The sequence below is a fragment of the Pan troglodytes genome, chromosome 15, assembly GCF_028858775.2.
Source record: "Pan troglodytes isolate AG18354 chromosome 15, NHGRI_mPanTro3-v2.0_pri, whole genome shotgun sequence".
NCBI classification, from domain to species: domain Eukaryota; kingdom Metazoa; phylum Chordata; class Mammalia; order Primates; family Hominidae; genus Pan; species Pan troglodytes.
The window spans coordinates 49,016,103-49,036,264 of NC_072413.2; the positions used below are offsets into that span (position 1 = coordinate 49,016,103).

Sequence of the window (20,162 nt, forward strand, 5' to 3'; positions counted from 1 at the left end):
TCATTCAGTGCTTCTCAAACTTTACGTGCATATGAATCACCTGAGGATCTTGTAAAAATGCAGTTGCTGATCCAGTAGGTGTCTGGGGTAGGGTCTCGATTTTGCATTTTTAACAAGTTCCCAGGTGAAACCAATGCTGCTGGGGGAGGACCGCACTTTTGAGTAGAGGAAAAAGTCAAGACAAAATAAGATAATTATTTAAAGAATTGGGAAAACCGGGCAAGTTACTTTCCCAGGAGAGAAAAAAGATAATAAAGGGAAAAGAAAGGCCCTGAAAATGACACAGGAACTGAAAAGGCAAAGTCAGGAATGAGAAACTGACAAATAGGATTTTACACACACACAACACACACACACACACACACTCACACACACTGCAAAAGACATGAAATGGAACCTGAGGCCCTTATCTTGGAAAGAAAGAAATTAGATTTTATCATGCCAATAAATCAACATATATGTAAATAAGGCTTCTCTATCAAAAGAGAGAAACTTTGTCCTTGAGGAGAATTGTAGAAGACACGGCCCCTGCTCTCAAGTACTTAAACCTAGTGGGAGATCAAAAACACATTCAGGAAAAGGGGGCCTTGAGAGGCTTTGCTCTTGAAAGCTAGTGGCTCAGGTTTGGCTATTGGTGACCAGAAGAAAGCCTCATCCTCACGGGCCTGAGGTTTTTTTAGACAGGGGTCTCCTCTTCATCAGTGCAGGAACTGGCCTCAGTCCCCAGAACGGCTGCTCCCTTAGGAAGCTCCAAGCATCAGAACTTCCAGGCAAGACTAGGGTGGAGAGGATGGAAAGTAGGGTGGCAGGGAGAGGATGGATGAGAATGAAGCTCTGTATGAGAGAAGCAGACACATGCCGGCAGGTGGTGGCACATGAATCATCAACCTGGTGGTACCACAGCCGTGTCTTACCAGGAGGCCATTCTGTCCTGCCTTCAGAGGGCAGCATGAGCTTCTCAATGGGGATAGGGCTCCCTCGCCTTGGGAAGGTAGCAATCTTCTGGTACCAGTTCTATCTGGTGAAAGGCCCAGAACAAAACTATAGAACTGGGGAAACCTTTGCTAGAAAGGCTGCTTAGAATAGGGAAGCTATAACAGGAGACCATGTCAATTAAGAGGAATGCCAATCAAAGACATTAGAAGCTGTGGATTGCAGAAATAAATCTTGGACAACGGTTAATTATATTATTAGCAATAAGCAATGATGGTAATAATAATAACTAATAATGAACGCTTGCCATGTTCTAGGCAGCATGCTAAGAATTTTGTATGAATTATCTAATGGACTCTTAGCAACAAAGCATGAGATTCACGCTATTGTTATCATCCCTCTAGTTAATAAATGAGGACCTGAAGACTCAAAGGGGTGATAATTAGGCATTGTCCACATAGCTAGGGTGGAGGAGACCAACTTGAATGCAGGCAGTCTGACTCCAGTACTGCATGTCCTGTCTCTTAAGAAGGGTAGGGCAGTTTCAGAGACTGCTCCATCCACCTTCATGGTAGAGGGAGAAAGCAGGCTTCAGGTGAAGGGCAGGCAGGCCCTGCCAGGATGGCCTGTCCCCAGGAGAGATGGGGAAGCCAGCCCTGAGACTCCCTGGCAGGTCCTCTGACAGAGTCACTGCTTTGGGTTAACAAGTATATAGTGGGCTCTCTACTGACCCGGAATTGACCACCGTTGCCATCATCCAGCTCCAGAATGTATCCATCGGCGGGCACCGTGGACAGAGGTGGCTGTTTCCAGGACAACGTAGCGCTGTTGTTGTGGGTACAACATTCCTCCAGCTGTAGGATTGGGGTTGCTGGGACTGGAGAGGAAGCTAAACAGAAATTAGTGTAACTCTGGCTTCTGTTAAGCTGCAGATATTCCAGTATCTTAGAATGACAAGCATCCCCCTGATAAACACGTGGTTAGAAGTAGCCAGAATGGGGTGCACAGGGGAACTGAACAGGATCCTTCACAGAGTCCCCAGGAGTTAGACTGGCTCCTGATTCGCGGTGAGGCCATTTTCTAAGCACACAGTGGCCCTTCCCACCTTCATTGTGGCTGTTGGAGGGGAGACAGGCAGATTCACAGAACTGTGTTCTCATCCCCTTGAGCACTGAAGACATTATCCCTAAAGGAAATGTTTTACATGGAGGCTGGGGTTCCAGTCCAACCCACTAAAGCATATTTAACTCATAATGTGCCTGAAGCTGTGCTAATATTTTTTTTTTTTTGAGATGGAGTGTCGCTCTGTCGCCCAGGCTGGAGTGCAGTGGCACAATCTCGGCTCACTGCAAGCTCCGCCTCCCGGGTTCACGCCATTCTCCTGCCTCAGCCTCCGGAGTAGCTGGGACTACAGGCGCCCGCCACCACGCCCGGCTAATTTTTTGTATTTTTAGTAGAGACGGGGTTTCACTGTGTTAGCCAGGATGGTTTTGATCTCCTGACCTCGTGATCCGCCCGCCTCTGCCTCCCAAAGTGCTGGGATTACAGGCGTGAGCCACCGCGCCCGGCCGCTGTGCTAATAATTTTATCATAAAACTTATTCTGAGATTGAAACCCAAGTTAATAAACCAGAGACTGCCTATTCTGAGAAATAGCTCTGAAACCACTACATTTCCAATATTCCATCATTTTTTTTAAAACCAGTGATTCTACTCCACGTCTTCTGCACGTAAGTAGCTACAACAGTGGATTTTTGAAAATTTGGATCCAAGTGAGATCACAGTGATCTCTCCGTTTCAAAACTTCCGAGGAACCTGATGTCATTCTCTCAAGGTAGCTATACCTCGAAAACAGCACTAGGTCAAGTCTACTCATTTTCAGGTATAGAACACCCACTGTGAGCCTGGTACATGGACTAGGGGCCTGGAGCATGACAAGGAGGCTCAAGATGTCTTTGCAGCCGCGTGAGAGTCTGTCATGCTGTTATGAGTCATAACACCACCCTCCACATTTTATACTGTGACTCTTTTCTAGTACTTAAACTGCAAATTAGTTGAGCCTTCAGACACACATAGAAATATTAGTTACTGAATAATCCCAGTTCTTCATATATAAACTTAATATATGTAGTTGGGAACCATGGTTTTGTGTGTGTGTGTGTGTGTGTTTCTTTTTTTGAGACGGAGTCTCGCTCTGTCGTCCAGGCTGGAGTGCAGTGGCACGATCTCGGCTCACTGCAAGCTCCGACTCCCAGGTTCGTACCATTCTCCTGTCTCAGCCTCCCGAGTAGCTGGGACTACAGGCACCTGCCACCACGGCTGGCTAATTTTTTTTTTTTTCTTTTTGGTATTTTTAGTAGAGACGGGGTTTCACCGTGTTAGCCAAGATGGTCTCGATCTCCTGACCTCATGATCCACCTGCCTCGGCCTCCCAAAGTGCTGGGATTAGAGGTATGAGCCACCGTGCCCGGCTAGGAACCATGTTTTTGCCAGCTGCTTAAAAATTTTTTTTCAGCACCAAAACATTGATTTATTACTATTATTACTTTAGTACTTTAATAACAGGAGAGAACAGCTTGGACCATATCCAGGGACATTTAGATGAACAAATGTACATCATGGAACACCTGGTATGCTGTACCAAAATTGGACTCTGTGTCTTGTGCACTGAATTAAATCTATGCCTTGTCAGTCACCCCAACCAAAACAGTGTTTAATTTTACAGCAGTTTAGAAAACAGGTTCTATGGTAGATAACCTAGAAAACAAAAGCAGTGACTGTAACATAAGAAATGAGAAGGTGAAGCCGGTCAATTGTCGTATACTTAAGAAAACACTGTGAGACATCACAATAAAACCATGTCTGAGCTACTAAATCAAACATAGCTAAATCAAAATTAGTGCCTGTTAAAACTGCAGGCAATTGGTTTAGGAGAAGAAATCATGTTTTAAGCTTCAACGGCACAGGGTTTGGATGAAATCTTATCAAAGAGCTACAGCTACTGCAGGCTCAGAAGCCCCAGAAATCCAGATTTGGAGGAAAGGAAATAAATTCATTGTCTTGCTCACTAAATAAACTACAGGATTGGTTGGAAAGAGAAGGACACAGAAGACATAATGCCTTCTAATGAGAGTATCTAAACATAAATAGGCATCACCCAGGAGTCGTAATTGCAGGATTAACTTTAGGTCATTTTAACTACTAGGGACTTTCCTTTTTATTTTAAATTTGTTTTCTTTATTAAAATACATTTTTAACATATTTACTATGGAAGATAAATATAACAAGTTTTGGGAAACCATTCTTCAAAGGGCTTGTAGAGACATGAATGATTCCCCCCGGGGGGTATTTATTCTTAACTGTCCTTATTAGTTAGCGCCCACCATGAAACAATTCCTTATGCTCTTATTTAATTAGCTCCATATTAGTCTTTCTTTTTTCCTTTGCTCATGTTTCAGGTAAGTCTACATTTCATCAATTACAAAAATCAAAGAATAAGATCACAGATGGTTTCAACTTAAATCATGCAAATGCTTACAATGTCTCTGATAAGAAACTCAAATGTACCTGTGTAGACATAGGTATAATTAAAAGAGTAACTGAAATACATGATGTCATGTGTAATTAAAACATCAGAACTTAATTTATAAGTCCTTGGTGGATACAGTTTAAAAGACCAAAAGGATAAAAAAGAAAAGGCTAGACTCTCAATAATCTTCAGATCTTGATATTGTCCCAGATTTAGACAAATTAGCAAATGGACAAAAAGTCAAAGGGAGTGGAGAGGAAAAAAAAAAGAAAGAACTAACCCACAGATATTTGCATCTGTCTGAATCTATTCCTCCATGTGCTGAGAATTAGTTTTCTGTTTTCCTTATTTACCCCCAGTGATGTTGTATATAAAAGGTAAATGTGCCAAAATTACAGCCTCATTAGCAGAGACTCAGGCTGACATTCTAGAAAAATATATTTTATAGTGGGTGTTATGTTATCCTATTTAACTTCATTAGGCACAAAATAAATGGTCTACTAGAAATCCAAAGTACTTTCCAATTAATCTATCTTTTATGGTTTGGAAAAGGATAGCATTACAGTTTCTGGACTGAAATCTAAGGAAGAGCATTGTATTTTACTGGAACTCCTGTTATTGGGGCTGTCATAGCTATCTTGATTTTTACACTTTCATGATCATTCTGGGGCAGCTTTTGTTTTTTCCTTAAGAATGAATTTCCCCTGACCTGATCAGGGTTCCAGCATTTATCCTTCTTTTAGCCTGTAAAATCGAGCTTTAGGCTAAAAATTCTTCTCTTAAAATACAAGGGGGCAGCTATTCTCACTGACTTCCTTGAAGAGGTCTCGCGGAGCTGTGGTTCAAAATTAAATTTTCCAGTAGCAGCTTCTCATACCAATGTTTTCAAATGTCTTCCCTTTTTAAGGCCACTCTATTTCAAATTCTATCTCACATTTTATTTGTTTAATTTTTTTTTTTCACTGATCTTTCAGATTGTGAACACTCACAACCATCCAGAATTCCTCTGTGAAAGTACACAGGAGTGTGGCAGGGACAAGTGAGAAGAGAAGCTGGGCTCCCAACCTCAACAGGGAACACTAATCATAAGGGATGCTTTCAAGCACTTTACTGAATGCCAGAGAGTGTTGTGAGAGGTTTACAGGTATTCACTCATTTAATTTTCACAATAATCCTATAAAGAAGGTATTGCAATTATCTTTATTGTGCAGCTGAGGAAATGGAAACACAGTAAGGTTTTACAGCTAGTAAGTGGCAGGACTGGCATCTGAAGCCAAGCAGCCTGGCTCCAGAGGCTGTGTGCTTAGCATTGCATCATACTGCCCCTCTCCAGTCCGGTGTTTAGAAATAGTGTACTGGAGGAAAGTCTGCACGTCTAATTCCCAAAGTTTCTTTCTGTTTCCTATAATGTGAACAATAAAGATTCCCCAAATAAAGATTCTACCTTCACAACTATGGTGGTTGGGAATGCAATTTTACTGTGTTATCTTCTCTGAAGGCTCATTTGTAGACTGTCATTCCCCTTTATGGTGGCTGAACAATACAAATGGCATCTGAGGAAAGTTTAGACTTTAGCAGAACTACAGGCTGTTTCTGGAAAGCCATTACCGGTACACTGTTAAAGATAACCCTGAACGCATGTTTTGAGTTCATGCATTTCAGGCTATCAGCATTAACAGATTACACGCAAGTGTGTGTGCTCATTCCATCCCCGCTAACCCTGTGGCAGCTTTCCCCCTATGATTTATAGGGGACTCTATTCAGATCACATTGTCCTTGCCCATGACCTTGGTGCATACTCAGGGCTCTTATATTCAACTTGAGTCAATAAAAATAAATACACCCTTAGGTGAGTAGAGGCACTTAAGGGGATTAACAGCCAATGGTCTATGTGCTAAAAAGGCTTGGTGAACTGTTAGGTCATTGTTTCGTCCTGGTTCAGAATGAACAAACTGGCATTTCACTTCAGTACCATGACTCATGAATCTTGGGATTCTTTGTGTACTTAGACAATTCTGGGTTAATATTTATTGGGGGAGGAAGTGGGTATCTGAAATCTGTTCTCAACCAAACAGTAAAGCCCTTGGCTGACTAGGAGAAGACTTAAAATTTCCTTCCTATGACCTGGAAAAGAGCTGATTATACAACCTTAGAATTAAGTGGAAAATGTTTTTTTAATTACTCTCTAATAAAAGTAGAAGACAAAACTTAATATGTTGTTTTCTATAAAAGAAAAGTCTGAAAGACCAAACACCACTTCCAGTTTTCTGGAAAGAGGGTAAGATGATTTTCTAATCAAAATACAACCAGAAAACGTGCCATTACAATTTAGGGATATTTGAAAAAAGGTACCAGCCTTCTCCAGATTGATCCCATTGCTTGAGGGTGGTGTGGAATCAGAATGGGTCAGTTAAATCCTTAGCTAATAAGAGAGTAAAACTTTAGAGAGTGCATTCTTGCTGAATAGCAGCTGGTCTGAGTGAAAATATGTAAAAGCCAACTGCAAACTTACTTTCTTTTTTATCAACAACAACAACAAAAACAACGGCAACAACAATGGCGTCTATGATGAGCTTTTGAAACCAGAGATGTTTGATAAAATTCTGAGTCAAGAAGTAAACAGATATTTTAGTTATGATTTTGAGTCAGAACTTTAAGTGCATACTTTAAGTAAATTTGAAAATATTTTAACTTCCTCCTGTAATCAACTTAGCACAATTAGAAAATACATATTGAATTACATGTATTGTTAGTTTCACAATGGACGGATTACTTTAATACCACTCCAAATGCTACTTCTTTCTTTGAGGTGCAGTTTCTTGACATATTTTTCACTGACAAGGTGTGAAAGGGCAGTTTATTAAACTGACAAAGAATATCTTTAAAAAATAAAAAGATTAACGCCATAACAGGAAGAGTTGTGTATATATTAACAGATACTACAGAGGCCAATAGAAGTCTGAACTCCAGCCAATCAAGTTCTATTGTGTCATGACCTTTGGCTTTTTCTTTCCATCGCAAGCATCTGACAGATGAAAATTATTCAGATTCTAAAGAAGGCTAGGCTCTCACTGAATTAATTAAACTCAATGAGCACAAAGCAAAGCATATAAATTAACCAGGCAGAGTGATAATAATCAGAAGTAAATTAAATTAGACAAAGTGTTAAAAAAGAAAATGAAAATGGAAGACTATAATCCAGTATTATACCAAATGGCCTGTTAGGTTAACTTCATGAATCATTGTTCTGGTTTTTGTGTGGTTTCAGATGGATTTGTGCTGGGAGAGGGTTCTGCATTTTGGCCCTGAGAACACTTGGTATTCTCTGCTGTGTGTGCAGACTTGAACAGACTGGACAAACAGCCTTGTCCCTCTTACTTTTGTGTGCAGTCCTAAGTGGCCAAGTGACAGTGCTTTAGAAATGTGGTCTGTGATGCAGAGAGCATGAACTCGCAGTTCCCATACCCAGTGAAGGGCCTGTTCACTCCAGCTCAATCTTTACCATCCTGCCAACTGGCCTGGACTCCACCGTGGGCAGATGGACATGACTCAGGAGGGCAATGAATGGGGGAGGAGAGGATTTTGACAGACGATTAAAGCATTTCAAAACCCTGAGGCTTTTACCCTCTAACTGCCTCCTCCTCCTGCCCCCTCACTGAGGCTAATTGGGTTAGCTCATTTTTTCCTCTTTCACCAAAAGCCTTTCTATTGCTCTTTTGTGACATATTTTTTCCTTTAAGCTACTTGTGACATACCCTTCAGTGATTTTTATCTCATTGAAAGAATTGGGAATAGAGAGAGGCTGATCCAGGGGGATTTATCTGGGGCTCTACATTTTATTAAGGATGGGTTTATTTTACAGGCTACCACATTGGTATTAAAAATATTTTTTTAAACAGGAAGAAGGAATTTCTGCAACAAAAATGTAGATTTGTTAATATTAAGAGATGAATTCACTTATTCCCTGAAGAAGTGGCTCAGTGTGGCACCAGCTTTACAGCACAAACTAGAAGTTGTAGGAGTTGGTTCTCTAGCCATGCTCCCTGACTTTGAATCCTGGCCTTGCCACTCACTAGCTGTGTGAGCTCAGGCAAGTAACCCAGTCTTCCTGTGCCCCAGTTTCTTCAACTGTCTACTAGGGTTATGAGAATAAAATGAGTTATACGTAGAACACTTTGGAGAATGTCTGGTTTGGTTAGCACTCAATAAATGCTAAACATTTTTCTTACTGTAACAAAGCATACTTATTTCCAATGTATACACTATTTCAAAAACTTACGAAGCCATCTTCCCAAAGCAACACATATTAAACCAAAAAAAAAAAAAAGGACAAAATAAGAGAGAGCAAAAATCCATTAAAAGGCTGAGAGATGTACACATACCAAGTACAGGAACGCATTTAACTGCATCATGTGGACCCTAAGTAGACAGCCCTAAGACTTACCGGCTTATATAATCTCTCTTTGATAAAAGGATGCAGGTAGATTTTTCTTAAGAAACAAACCTTTTAAAGCACTGAATGCTAAGAGTCATTTACTATATGGATGCTTAAATCAGGAGTTGCAAAGAGCAAATCAATTTCAATTTAAAAAATCAGCAAATAACAAAACTATAGAGATGGAGAAAAGATTAGGGGGTTTCCAGAGATTAGAGTTGGTGGGGGGGAGGGCTATGACTTTAAAGGGGTGGCAGGAGGGAGATCTTCATTCTGTATCCCGATGCAGTGGTGATTATAGGGATCTGTACATAGGATAAGATGGCATGGAACTATACACACACACTGTTAAGTGTCAACTTCCTGGTTTTGATATTATATTATAGCTACAAGATGTAACCATCAAGGCAAACTGGGTAAAAGATGAACAAAACTTCTTACTATTTTTGTAACTTCTTGTGTATTTCAAAACAAACAGTTAAAAAGAAATATTTTTCAAATGGGTATTACACTGCCATAAAAATGTTGTTGCATGGTTGGCTTGAGTTGTTATTTTTCTTTGAAAGAGTTGTTTTCCTTAAAATATTTTCAGCCCCCACCCAAAATCTCAAAGAGACCTTGCCATATCCCTTAATCACATAATCAAATTTTCAAGTTTATATCAAATTTCCATTTTCCTTCCAGGCTTGCATTTTTCTGCCAGTATTGGCAGGCCAACTGTGATCCTCTCAAATTCCCACTGATCCATGCTCAACCATTTGCTTACTATCTCTATCCATGTGGAAGCAATCATTTCAATTCTGGACTCCCCTGATTTATATCAATATTTCTGGATTCCTTTCTGTACCAAGATTTTATTTATGTATTGTGATGATCTCTTTCTCTCTCTGCTTTCCTCTTTTTGTGTCAGCTGTTCTCTGGTGCTGAGCACTTGAAATCTCTAAGACTCTCAAAGAGGCAAGCATTGAGTTGATCTGAATTTATCCAGCTTGCTGAAAGGTAGGTCACACATTTATAAGGATACATTTTCATTACATAAGTTAGAAGCCACTCCAGATTCTTTAACATTAGCCAAAGTGGTACTGATCCTGCTTCAAGCACCAGCATCCACTCAGGATGTTGCTCTCTGACTTGGGGGATGCAAGGACATACCTTTCACTTGCACAAAATCGAGCTGGTGGATGGATTGCAGCAGAGGGCTGTTGTCCAGACTCAAGTCAAAGTCCGTGGTCATCCTTGGAGTGAGTGTGCCTTTACCCCACTGATCCTCAGTCAGGTGCACTCTTCTTATGAGGGCGTCAGAAATCTAATCAGATAAAGAAGACCACAGCCTAAGAAATACACCACCACACCTGAAACACAACACTGCCCCTTGGCTCTCCAGGAGCATTACTCCCAAACTGCCTTGAGGACTCATACCCTGACTGCCTCAGTGCTGTTGGTGAGGAACACCCCATTAGGACTAGGGTGACTCATAATTCATCAAGCAAATCTGAACACTTTTGTGAGTTGGGGGGCACTATAAATAATTAGCAGGTGTTAACTGATTTATTAGACAAATCTGAATATATGATCATGCTATTTATGACAGATTTACTAAATGCCAACAATTTTAAAGGATGATATGTTGGAAACTAGTTAATTTCTATTAGAATCAATAGCTCAACCCTTCTAATTTAAAGTGTGGGTATCCTATCAAGACTTGGAAATGAGTTTCATAAAATAGTTTAGTGAGGGTGCACATGGAATTTCTCACATTTTAAGCACATCATCTTCATGTGATTATCACTGTATTCTTTGGTAGAAAGCTCTTTCATTTCTTATATTCAATCTCTTTCTGTCACTCTTGGCCAGTTTAGTAGAGTGTGACTTGGAAGAGATCTACATGTTCCTTAACAAAAGGTTCCTTATCATTGGGACCAAAGCTTAAGTAAAACAGCTTACACCATAGCATCTCACTAAAACAATTAACACTGAAGAATGAGAAATCTCTGCATTTGAGAAATCACTGACTTTCTGGCCAGCAGAAGGTGTCAAGAAGGTAGACATCTTACAAACTTAGACACTTGGACATCTGACAAAACTGCCCAAGAGATATTAATGAATAAGGACCGAATTCTTGGGCAAGGCAATAACTCCACTTTGAAAGAACTTACAGAGAATTATGTTTTCATGATTAAACAAAAGAAGAAAAAGAAGCGAAAAAAAAAAGAAAAAAGAAAAAGAAAAAGAAAAAGAAAAAGAAAAAAGCCCATGCACCTCTCAGACTTGTAGTACATGGTGCCAGAGACTTCCGGGAAGTCAGTGGAGTTTATTTAGCCGGCACTTACTTCCATGTACACTGCAGTGTGAGGTAGGTTCTGTTATTGAGGGACACAGGCCCACCCAGGGCTGTTGGAAGTCTGACTTAAGCATCCTAGACTATGTCCTATGGGACATTTAGAATCTGATGCAGAAACTAGTTAACTCTTACCTGCAAAAAGCCACTAGGATCATTTTCCTTAATCACCTCCAAGCAGTACTCCATGAGACCTGTGGTCTGGCGCAATTTCACTGTGCAGTGAGAGATCTGATCTCGAACCACCTAGGATTTAAAAAAACCAACAGAACAGTCCAAGATGGCAGAGGGTAGAAGAGAAGCAAACTGGACCATTGGAAAGCTTCTTCAAACCAGAATCCATTCCATTCTGGAATGGAACTAAATTTATGAGAATATTTTCTGGCAGTGTCTGCTGGGGATAAGGGCTCTGGAAGACAGATGGGATAAGATTATCAAAGGAAATTGGTAACAGGACCCATCAGAAGGGAAGGCAGGTAGATCTTGGAACCCTAGATCTGGTGACCTTGGTGCATCGACGAACACCTTCCAAAGGTCACTCTGCCCTGCACTTTTCTGTGAAGCTGACTCTGCTGAGCGATGTTTGCTGGGGGTCTGTGGAGGAGCTATAGTTCCCCAAGATGCGGCTGCAGCTGTGCTTGGTGACACTGTCCACCTTCAGTGCCCTCTACTTTACTTGTAAAGAGCAGACATCACCAACTGAACCCAGTTCCTTTCCCTTCCTGCCCCTCCCCACAGCCCCACGGTCAATTGTTCTGCATCTTTTTCCTTGCGTGGATGGTGGGGGACCTGGAAGGCCAAGGTGGAGCTTGGGAGAGGTAATGAGCTAATGAAAAGCTGAAGAAAGAAGACGGATGCAGAATTAAGTTTTAAGAATAACCCACTGAAACCACTGCCTCATTTGGAGAGCAGTTGTGAAGGCTGCTCATTTGCCAAGGTTAAAGAGTCTGCTTTAACCTAAATAGGCATCTCTCTGAGCAAGCGGTTTCTGCTTCTAAGAAGCTGTCTGTGCTTGGTGATGAATGCATGACATTCCTTGAAAAGTTTTTTTCTTCAGAGGCATTTGTCATATGTGTCCTCTGCTCAGTAACCCAAATCTTGAATGCCTATATATTTTTTTATTTCCAAAGATGGGGTCTTCCCATGTTGCCCAAGCTGGTCTCGAATTCCTGGGCTGAAGTAATCCTCCTACCTCAGTCTCCAAGTAGCTGGGACTACACTGCAGCTATCTTTGAATGGTTTTTGAAGCGTAAAATTGAAGAAGGGTTTTCCAGGAACCATAACTACTCACATCCCCAATATTTATACTACTTTGCAAAAGCCTAAAATATATCTAGTATTTTGGATTTTATGGATAATAGCCAAAAGAGAATCTAATAATAATTATTTTAAAATGTTCCTTGTTCCTTCTTTTCATTTTTGGTTATAAATTTATTTTCCATTAAATATTATTTCATCCACTTTCCAAAACAAACAGGAAATAGATGAGAAAAAGCAAATACTCTTATCATTCTAATGTACATTTTTAAAGTACTTTGACATTTCTTTTTAGTTTTTCCCTGGAATCAGACTTATTTATTGTTGCAGTCATTGTATATGACAATTTTACCTCCCCTTTCCCCCAACTTAATACTGTATCACAGGCAGTTTTCATGTTGCCACAATCAATGGTTACAAAAATATCCCACTGAGTGGGTAATCTTAATTTGCTTAATCATTCCTGTTCTCTTATTATTGGGCATTAAATGTCTATCTAATATTTTGACAACTCATTCATTCATTATTTCTGATTTTTTTGTTCTTAATGTGTTATTGTGGCAAAATATACACAGCATGACATTTTCCACTGTAACCATTTTCAAGTGTGTAATTCCGTGGCATTAAGTACTTTCACACTATTGTGCAACTATCACCACCATCCATCTCCAGAACTTTTTCATCTTCCCAAATTGAAACTCTAAACCCATTAAACAACATCCCCATTTCCCCTTCCTCCCAGCCCCTGGCAACCACCATTCTACTTCCTTTCTCTATGAATTTCACTATGCTAAGAACCTCTTACATAAGTGCAATCATATAATATTTGTCCTTTTGTGACTGGCTTATTTCACTTAGCATAATGTCTTTGAGATTCAACCATGTTGTAGCATGTGTCAACATTTTCATCCTAAGAACAAATAATACTCTGATGTATGTATATCACATTTTGTTTATCCATTCACCCATTGATGAATACTTTTGGCTACTGTGAATAAAGTGATTATAAACACGAGCGTACAAATATCTTTGTAAGTCTCCACTTTCACTTCTTTGGGGTATTATACCCAGAAGTGGAGTTGCTGGATCATGTGGCAATGCTATGTTTAATTTTTTGAGGAATCACCATACTGTTTTCCATGGCAGCTGTACCATTTTACGTTCCCACAGCAATGCACAAGGGTTCCAATTTCTCCACATCCTCACCCACACTTATTATTTTCTGATTTTTAAAAATATAGCCATCGTAAATGTATAAAGTGGTATCTCATTGTGGTTTCAATTTGCATTTCCCTAATGACTGGTGATGCTGAGCATCTTTTCATATGTTTATCGGCCGTTTGTGTAGCCTCGCTGCTAATCAGGTCTTTGCCCATTTTTAAAATTGGGTGTTGTTGTTGTTGAGTCGTAGGAGTTCTTTATATATTCTGGATATCAATCTCTTATCAGATATATGATTTTCAAATATTTCATACTGTTGGGTGGGTTGCCTTTTCACTCCTTGTGTCCTTTGAGACATAAATATTTCCAACTTACCTATATTTTCTTTTGTTTCCTTTGCTTTTGGTGTCATATCTGAGAAATCATTGCCAATTCCAGTGTCCCAAAGGTTTCCCCCTGTGTTCTCTCCCAGGAGTTTATAGTTTTAGGTTTTGTATTTAGTTAGTTATTTGATCTGTTATGAGGTCATTTTTGGATATGGAGTTAGGTAAGTGTCTAACTTCATTTTTTTTTTTTGCATGTGGATATCCAATTTTCCCCACACCACTTATTAAAAACACTGCCTTTTTCCCATTGGATAGTCTTAGCACCTTGTGAAAAATCATTTGAGCAAGTATGTAAGAGTTTATTTCTGGATTCTATTCTATTACAGTGGTCTATATATCTGTCTTTATGCCAGTATCCACTATTTTGATTATTGTAGCTTTATAATAAGTTTTGAAGTTAGGAAATGTAAGAACTTCAAATTTGTCCTTCTTTTTCAAGATTGTTTATTTACATCGCCCAATTTTCTGATAGATGATTTGTTACTGCTTTTTAACTCTTAATAATAATTAAAAAGGAAAATAAAATGTAGGATTTAAAATCTCTTTATTGTCACTGGTGAAAGGAACCAACTCTGATGGAAAGATTATTTTTGTGAGTTTTGGGGGGATCAAATTTAAAATTCACTGGTTGATTTATTGTCTTCTGACATCCAGTATGCCTGACAACCATCACCACCATATGTTGGTCTGGGCTCAATGAATACAAATTATTTTATTTTTTATTCAGAAAATAACAGGAAGGTTAGGCTTCCATTTCCTGGGGAGGAAAACCCCACAAGTAAAACATTTAAAAATTAAAGAGAGGTGACCTACAGCTAACATGCTATTCCCCTCTGCTGTATGAGGCTGAACTAACTTGTTTCCAGGATGACATTGTTATATTTTGGTAGCCAGTGTATTGGTGCTGCCAGGTAGCAGACACCTCCACAGTCATCATTTCATTATCCAAATGACATCTGCCCTTGACTACAGGTACTGGAAGTCCGAATAATAAGGACAGATCAAATCTGAGCACTATAACCCAGAGTCAGTCTGCTTTTGAGATAAAATAGACTGAATTGTTGTGTTTCCTTTCCAGAGGATTCAGTTCAATGATGCATTCATGTACTGAAATAAATACATTACTCAGTCCTCATAAAATTCCACATTTGCTTCTATAAATTTCCTTATCAAGCATGGTTTATTGGGTGCTGAAGGAGCTATCTGAGTGCTGGGGCTCTCTGCTGACTCTTAAGAAGCTTAATTGTTGCACTGCCAAAGAGCCGGGGAGTTTCAGCAGGGGTTTGCAATTGGCTCCTGCATTCTATGACTCAAGCTCCTTGGAAGGACTCAATATTCTTGAGTTCCTGGCTCTCAACCCCTCACTCTCGCTACAGTTGATTTTGGTCCACCTTTTTTACATTTTAATCAACCATTCACAATGATCACAATAGCTTGTGATAAAATCACTGCGAAAAATTAAACTATGGGGTTCCCAAAGAAGCATTTTGGGTGCCCTGTAATTAACTTAGAGTTTCTGAATTAATTTAGCAAGATTTCCCACATTATAGAAATCAGGCAGATTATCTTAAATGAGATCTTTTAAGACTATAAATACTTTCTCTCTAGTTGTCTTTATCAACTCTCTTACTTGCTATCTTCTTCAACTTGCGTTACTCATACCACATTTTGTGATCATTTATTTCTACATTGAGTTTTTCATAGAAAATGATTCCTGGAAGCCAGGCCACCTCACTGTTGTCTTTGAATGACACATTTCCGTGCTTTGGCTCTGATGTGCCAGAGAACCCCTTGGCATCACGTGTGCAGCGGGCTGGATTCAAGAGGTCCTTTTCTCAGGGGCAGGGCAAATTGCAGGAAGGACACAAACAGGGCCTAGGAGAACAGTCTTCCTGCTTTCATCTGCACTAAAGCCTAAACCAGCTCCCACAGGACAGTGAATTAATCTGTAGTCCACGGTTCCAGAGAAGGCTTTTAAAATTTTATCAGCGGAGCCACCATCTGTTCTGGATGGCAAGTGTCTATTGATCATTTGAACAGTTTTATTTTGTTAAGTGGCAAATTTATAAAGGTCATTTCTTGGGTCAGGATATGACACTGATATCTACTTGTTAAAGGAGAGTCTGAAGGACTGTTGTGTCCCTTTGAATTCTCAGACATTGTCAGTAGCACAGAGCAACTCAGGAGAGAGTACACAATACACAGGTAAAATTTTGTCCTGCCTGTTCACAATTACATTCCCATCACTAACAGACCAATCTCCTTCCTCCAGGCAGTTCATGTGACACAACCAGAAGCAAGGCCTGAGGTTAATTAGGAGAATTTCATTCTTAACCCAACCATGACCTTGACACCTTCCCCCACCTCCATTTACCTCTCCATTTTACATGTGGTTCTTTTAAAATTTTTCTTTATCTTTTTTCTTTCTTTACTTTTCTTTTCTTTTCTTTCTTTCTTTTTTTTTTTTTCAGATAGGGTCTCCCTCTGTCACCCAGGCTGAGTGCGGTGGCACACTCACAGTTTACCACAGCCTCAACCTCCTGGGCTCAAGTGATCCTCCCATCTCAGCCTCCCTGGTAGCTGGGACTACAGGCACATGCTACCCCACCTGGCTAATGTGTATATTTTTGGTAGAGATGGGGTTTCGCCATGTCATCCAGGCTGCTCTTGGTGTCAAGTGATCCTCCTGCCTTGGCCCCCCAAAGCATTGGGATTACAGGCGTGAGCCACCGCACCTGGCCAGTGCTTTTTCCTATAGTACTCTCTCTCATCATAGGTTGTGATGAGATATCACTAATGAACTGCAGCCTAAGTAAACACTAACATTCTCTACTATTTCAAAAAGTTCTTTCTTAAATATAAGCTATGCCTTCCCATTATAGTTTAAAACAATTTCCCCCAAGCATAAGGTAATCCTTTAATCCTTTTTGTTTAAGGTCTGGTACAGTTGTCTCCTCAGTATCTGTGGGGGATTGATTCCACGATTCCCTGAGGATGCCAAAATCCACAGATGCTCAAGTCCCTGATATCAAATGGCATGGTACTGGCATATTACCTATGCACATCCTCTTATATACTTTAAATCATCTCTAGATTATTTGTAATACCTAATACAATGTAAATAGGTATTATATTGTATTGTTTAGGCAAGAGCAGGGGTCCTCAACCCCCAGGCCGTGGACTGGCACTGGTCTGTGGCCTGTTAGGAACTGGGCTGCATAGCAGGAAGTGAGTGGCGGCCACCTCCTTTCAGATCAGCAGTGGCATTAGATTCTCACAGGAGCAGGAACCCTATTGTGAACTGCGCATGCAAGGGATCTAGGTTGCCCGCTCCTTATGAGAATCTAATGCCTGATGATCTGAGGTGGAACAGTTTCATCCCAGAACCATTCCCCCCCACCCCCCTACCCCCCTGCAGCTCTCTCTCTCTAATAATATTAATAATAACATCATATTGTTAATAACACAATAACATTAATTATGTTATTATTAACATATTAATTATATTAATACTAATAACATAATATTAATTATTACTAATAATATAACATTAATGATACTATGCCATTTTATATCAGGGATTTGAGCATCTGTGGATTTTAGTATCTGCAGGGAATCGTGGAATCAATCCCCCACAGACACTGAGGAGACAGTTGCACTCCATGGAAAACAACTGCCTTCCATGAAACTGGTCCCTGGTGCCAAAGAGGTTGGGGACCAGTGGTTTAAGGAATAGTAAGAAAAAAGTCTGTACATGTTCAGGAGAGACTTTCGTTTCCAAATATTTTCAATCCATTGTTGGTTGAATTCATGGATGCAAAACCCATGGATATGGAGGGCTGACTGTACTTTTAAGATGCAAGTTTGAAGTGTTTGTTCTCCATGCATCCTTTTGATCAGGAGGGAGTTTCTATGTGTCCCATCGTGTCCTAAAGCATGATGACCAACTGATGCTTTGAATTAACTGTGTGAATTAAAGGTGAAGTGCTTTGGCTGTTAGATCTTTCTGGCAAAATAAAGAATTCTCCTGTTTTTTCCAAGAGTGGAACATCATCTACCATTTCATTGTCATGTTCACTAAAACTTACAGCATTTAACTTAAAAAAGAGCATTTTAAATTTCTCACATGCCACCACTCTCCCTCATAGTTTAAGGCAAATATTTTCCCCATTCTCTTGATACCACCTTCCACACTAATGTTATTAATTTACCCACACTGGCAACTAATCACTTCAAAGGCAAGTCTGAGGCTTTGCGTTTTTAATCAAGAAAAGGATCATTTAGGCCTTTAAATAAAACACACACCTGTTTTTAGGAAGTCTTGAGATTTTTAACAGTAAAGCTGTGAAATTTCTATTCTAGAAGTGTGAATATCACCAATGCCTTACCAATAAACATGGAGTGGAATATGCAAAGCATGCTCTTAATGTATAGAATACTGTATCCTTGTACACAGAAGTTAATAAAAGAAGAAATTCAAGACATTGGGAGAGAGAAGCATATTGGGCAGTCCCAACCACATAGGAGAACATTTACCACTGAAGGTGGGTTGCAATAAGAGTGAAGCAGTATGATGTTTTGTAGCATGTGAAGTGTAGCAAGGTATAGTGGATTACTCCATCTCCTCAAAGTATGAGTTAGGTGCCTTCTGGAGGTAAGAGGTGTCACCCATATCTGGGTTGAAGCAAAGAGTACTAAGGAAGCTCTGAGACTGACTTCGATTGGCATTGCCAAAGTGAGTGGGGGGCTGTTCAGGGGTGTGATTTCTAACCTAGAGGAACTCCAGCTGTGTATGGGGCTTTCTCGTGATTCCATGGGTAGCCTGGGCACCCTATCCCATACAGTCTCTCTTGTGATTTTTGCTCCTATGTGGTGGGAAGCAGAAGACTGCAAAATATGCCAAATGAAACTCTGAAAGGAATTCATCATTCATGATGGGCTTGTAATCAATCATAATTATGGTTAAATAATTAGAATTGGCTTCTACAGACTTCTGCTGAGGGCAGTTGGAAGCTTCAAGTTGTTCCAGTGTGCCTAATTTTTCCAAATGTCTTCATTGTAATGGAATAACTGAGTTCTTTGTCATTAATTTTACAAGGATTGAGGTGGTTCTTGGCTTGAATTAGTTGCTTTTTCTTTCTAGTAATGACTGTAGCCAGTCAAATAGTATCTAATTATTTTTAATTTTTTTGTGAGCTGGGATGGCCTGCCTGCCTGCCTGCCTGCCTTCCTTCCTTCCTCCCTTTTTTCTTTCCTTCTTTCCTTCCTTCTTTCTATCCTTCCTCCCTCCCCCCTTTCTTTCTTTCCTCTCTCTCATCTGAATCAAAGGATTATTTGCCTGTCATAAAACGATGGCAAAATAGCTGCAGTAAGCAGTTCATATGCCAATAATATCCCTAATGTAAATTTGTGTTCTTAATATGTGATATAATTAATTTTTGGCAAACATAATGGGATCATAACAGGCAATACATGGTAAATAATAACAAAGATAATGGTGAAAATAATGATAATTATTCTAACAAAACTCATAGATTACACTAGGCCTCAAAATCAAGCATTCTACAGATAACTACAATTGGCACACGGAGGCCCTCAGTAAATATTAATATGAAGACTGCGCAACATGGTAAGCTTTATCATCAGCCCTCAGCATCCTTGCTGAGTAATTTTGTTGGTATGTTAAATTTACCAACCACACATGGAAACTGAAAACTAGAATTTTTCCCCAGAATCATTTGGAATAACTGTAACATTTTTTTTCTTTCAGATTATCTTAGAGTTCAAAGGTAATCAAGAAAATACATATCGCCTCTTACTATTCAATGTGTGAATTCATTCTAAAATATTAGAGAGAACACATTTAAGACAATTTCAGGGTTGCGTCAAATTGTGAATGTTACATAAACAAAAAATAATTTTCAGATATGTCTTTGGGCTTATCAAGAGAAAGTGGCATATGTAAAGTTTCTGAAGAAAGCATAGATCTCATTAATGGCACAATTTAGTTTAAATGTTGTCATAAATTCCCTGTGAGGAGCACAGATAGGAAATGTAGGCTTTCTTCAGCTAAAGCAGACCTGGGAAGGATGTTAACACAATGGACAGACCGAGACAAGAAACC

At 39.7% G+C, this 20,162-nt stretch overlaps 1 protein-coding gene across 12 annotated transcripts in view; it reads right to left on the minus strand.

Annotated features, from left to right (window-relative positions):
- TRIM9 (tripartite motif containing 9) overlaps positions 1–20,162 on the minus strand; it is a 263,725-nt gene that overhangs the window by 23,806 nt on the left and 219,757 nt on the right. For 10 of the 12 annotated variants that reach the window (XM_054666551.2, XM_001156684.8, XM_009427808.5 and 7 more), the window contains 3 exons: positions 11,370–11,480; positions 10,049–10,202; positions 1,665–1,822 (listed from right to left, as the gene is read on the minus strand). In XM_054666551.2, the coding sequence (XP_054522526.1) occupies positions 1,665–1,822; positions 10,049–10,202; positions 11,370–11,480 (423 nt within the window). The remainder of the gene's footprint in view (positions 1–1,664; positions 1,823–10,048; positions 10,203–11,369; positions 11,481–20,162) is intronic. The other 2 variants (XM_054666555.2, XM_054666553.2) reach the window with 1 other exon arrangement.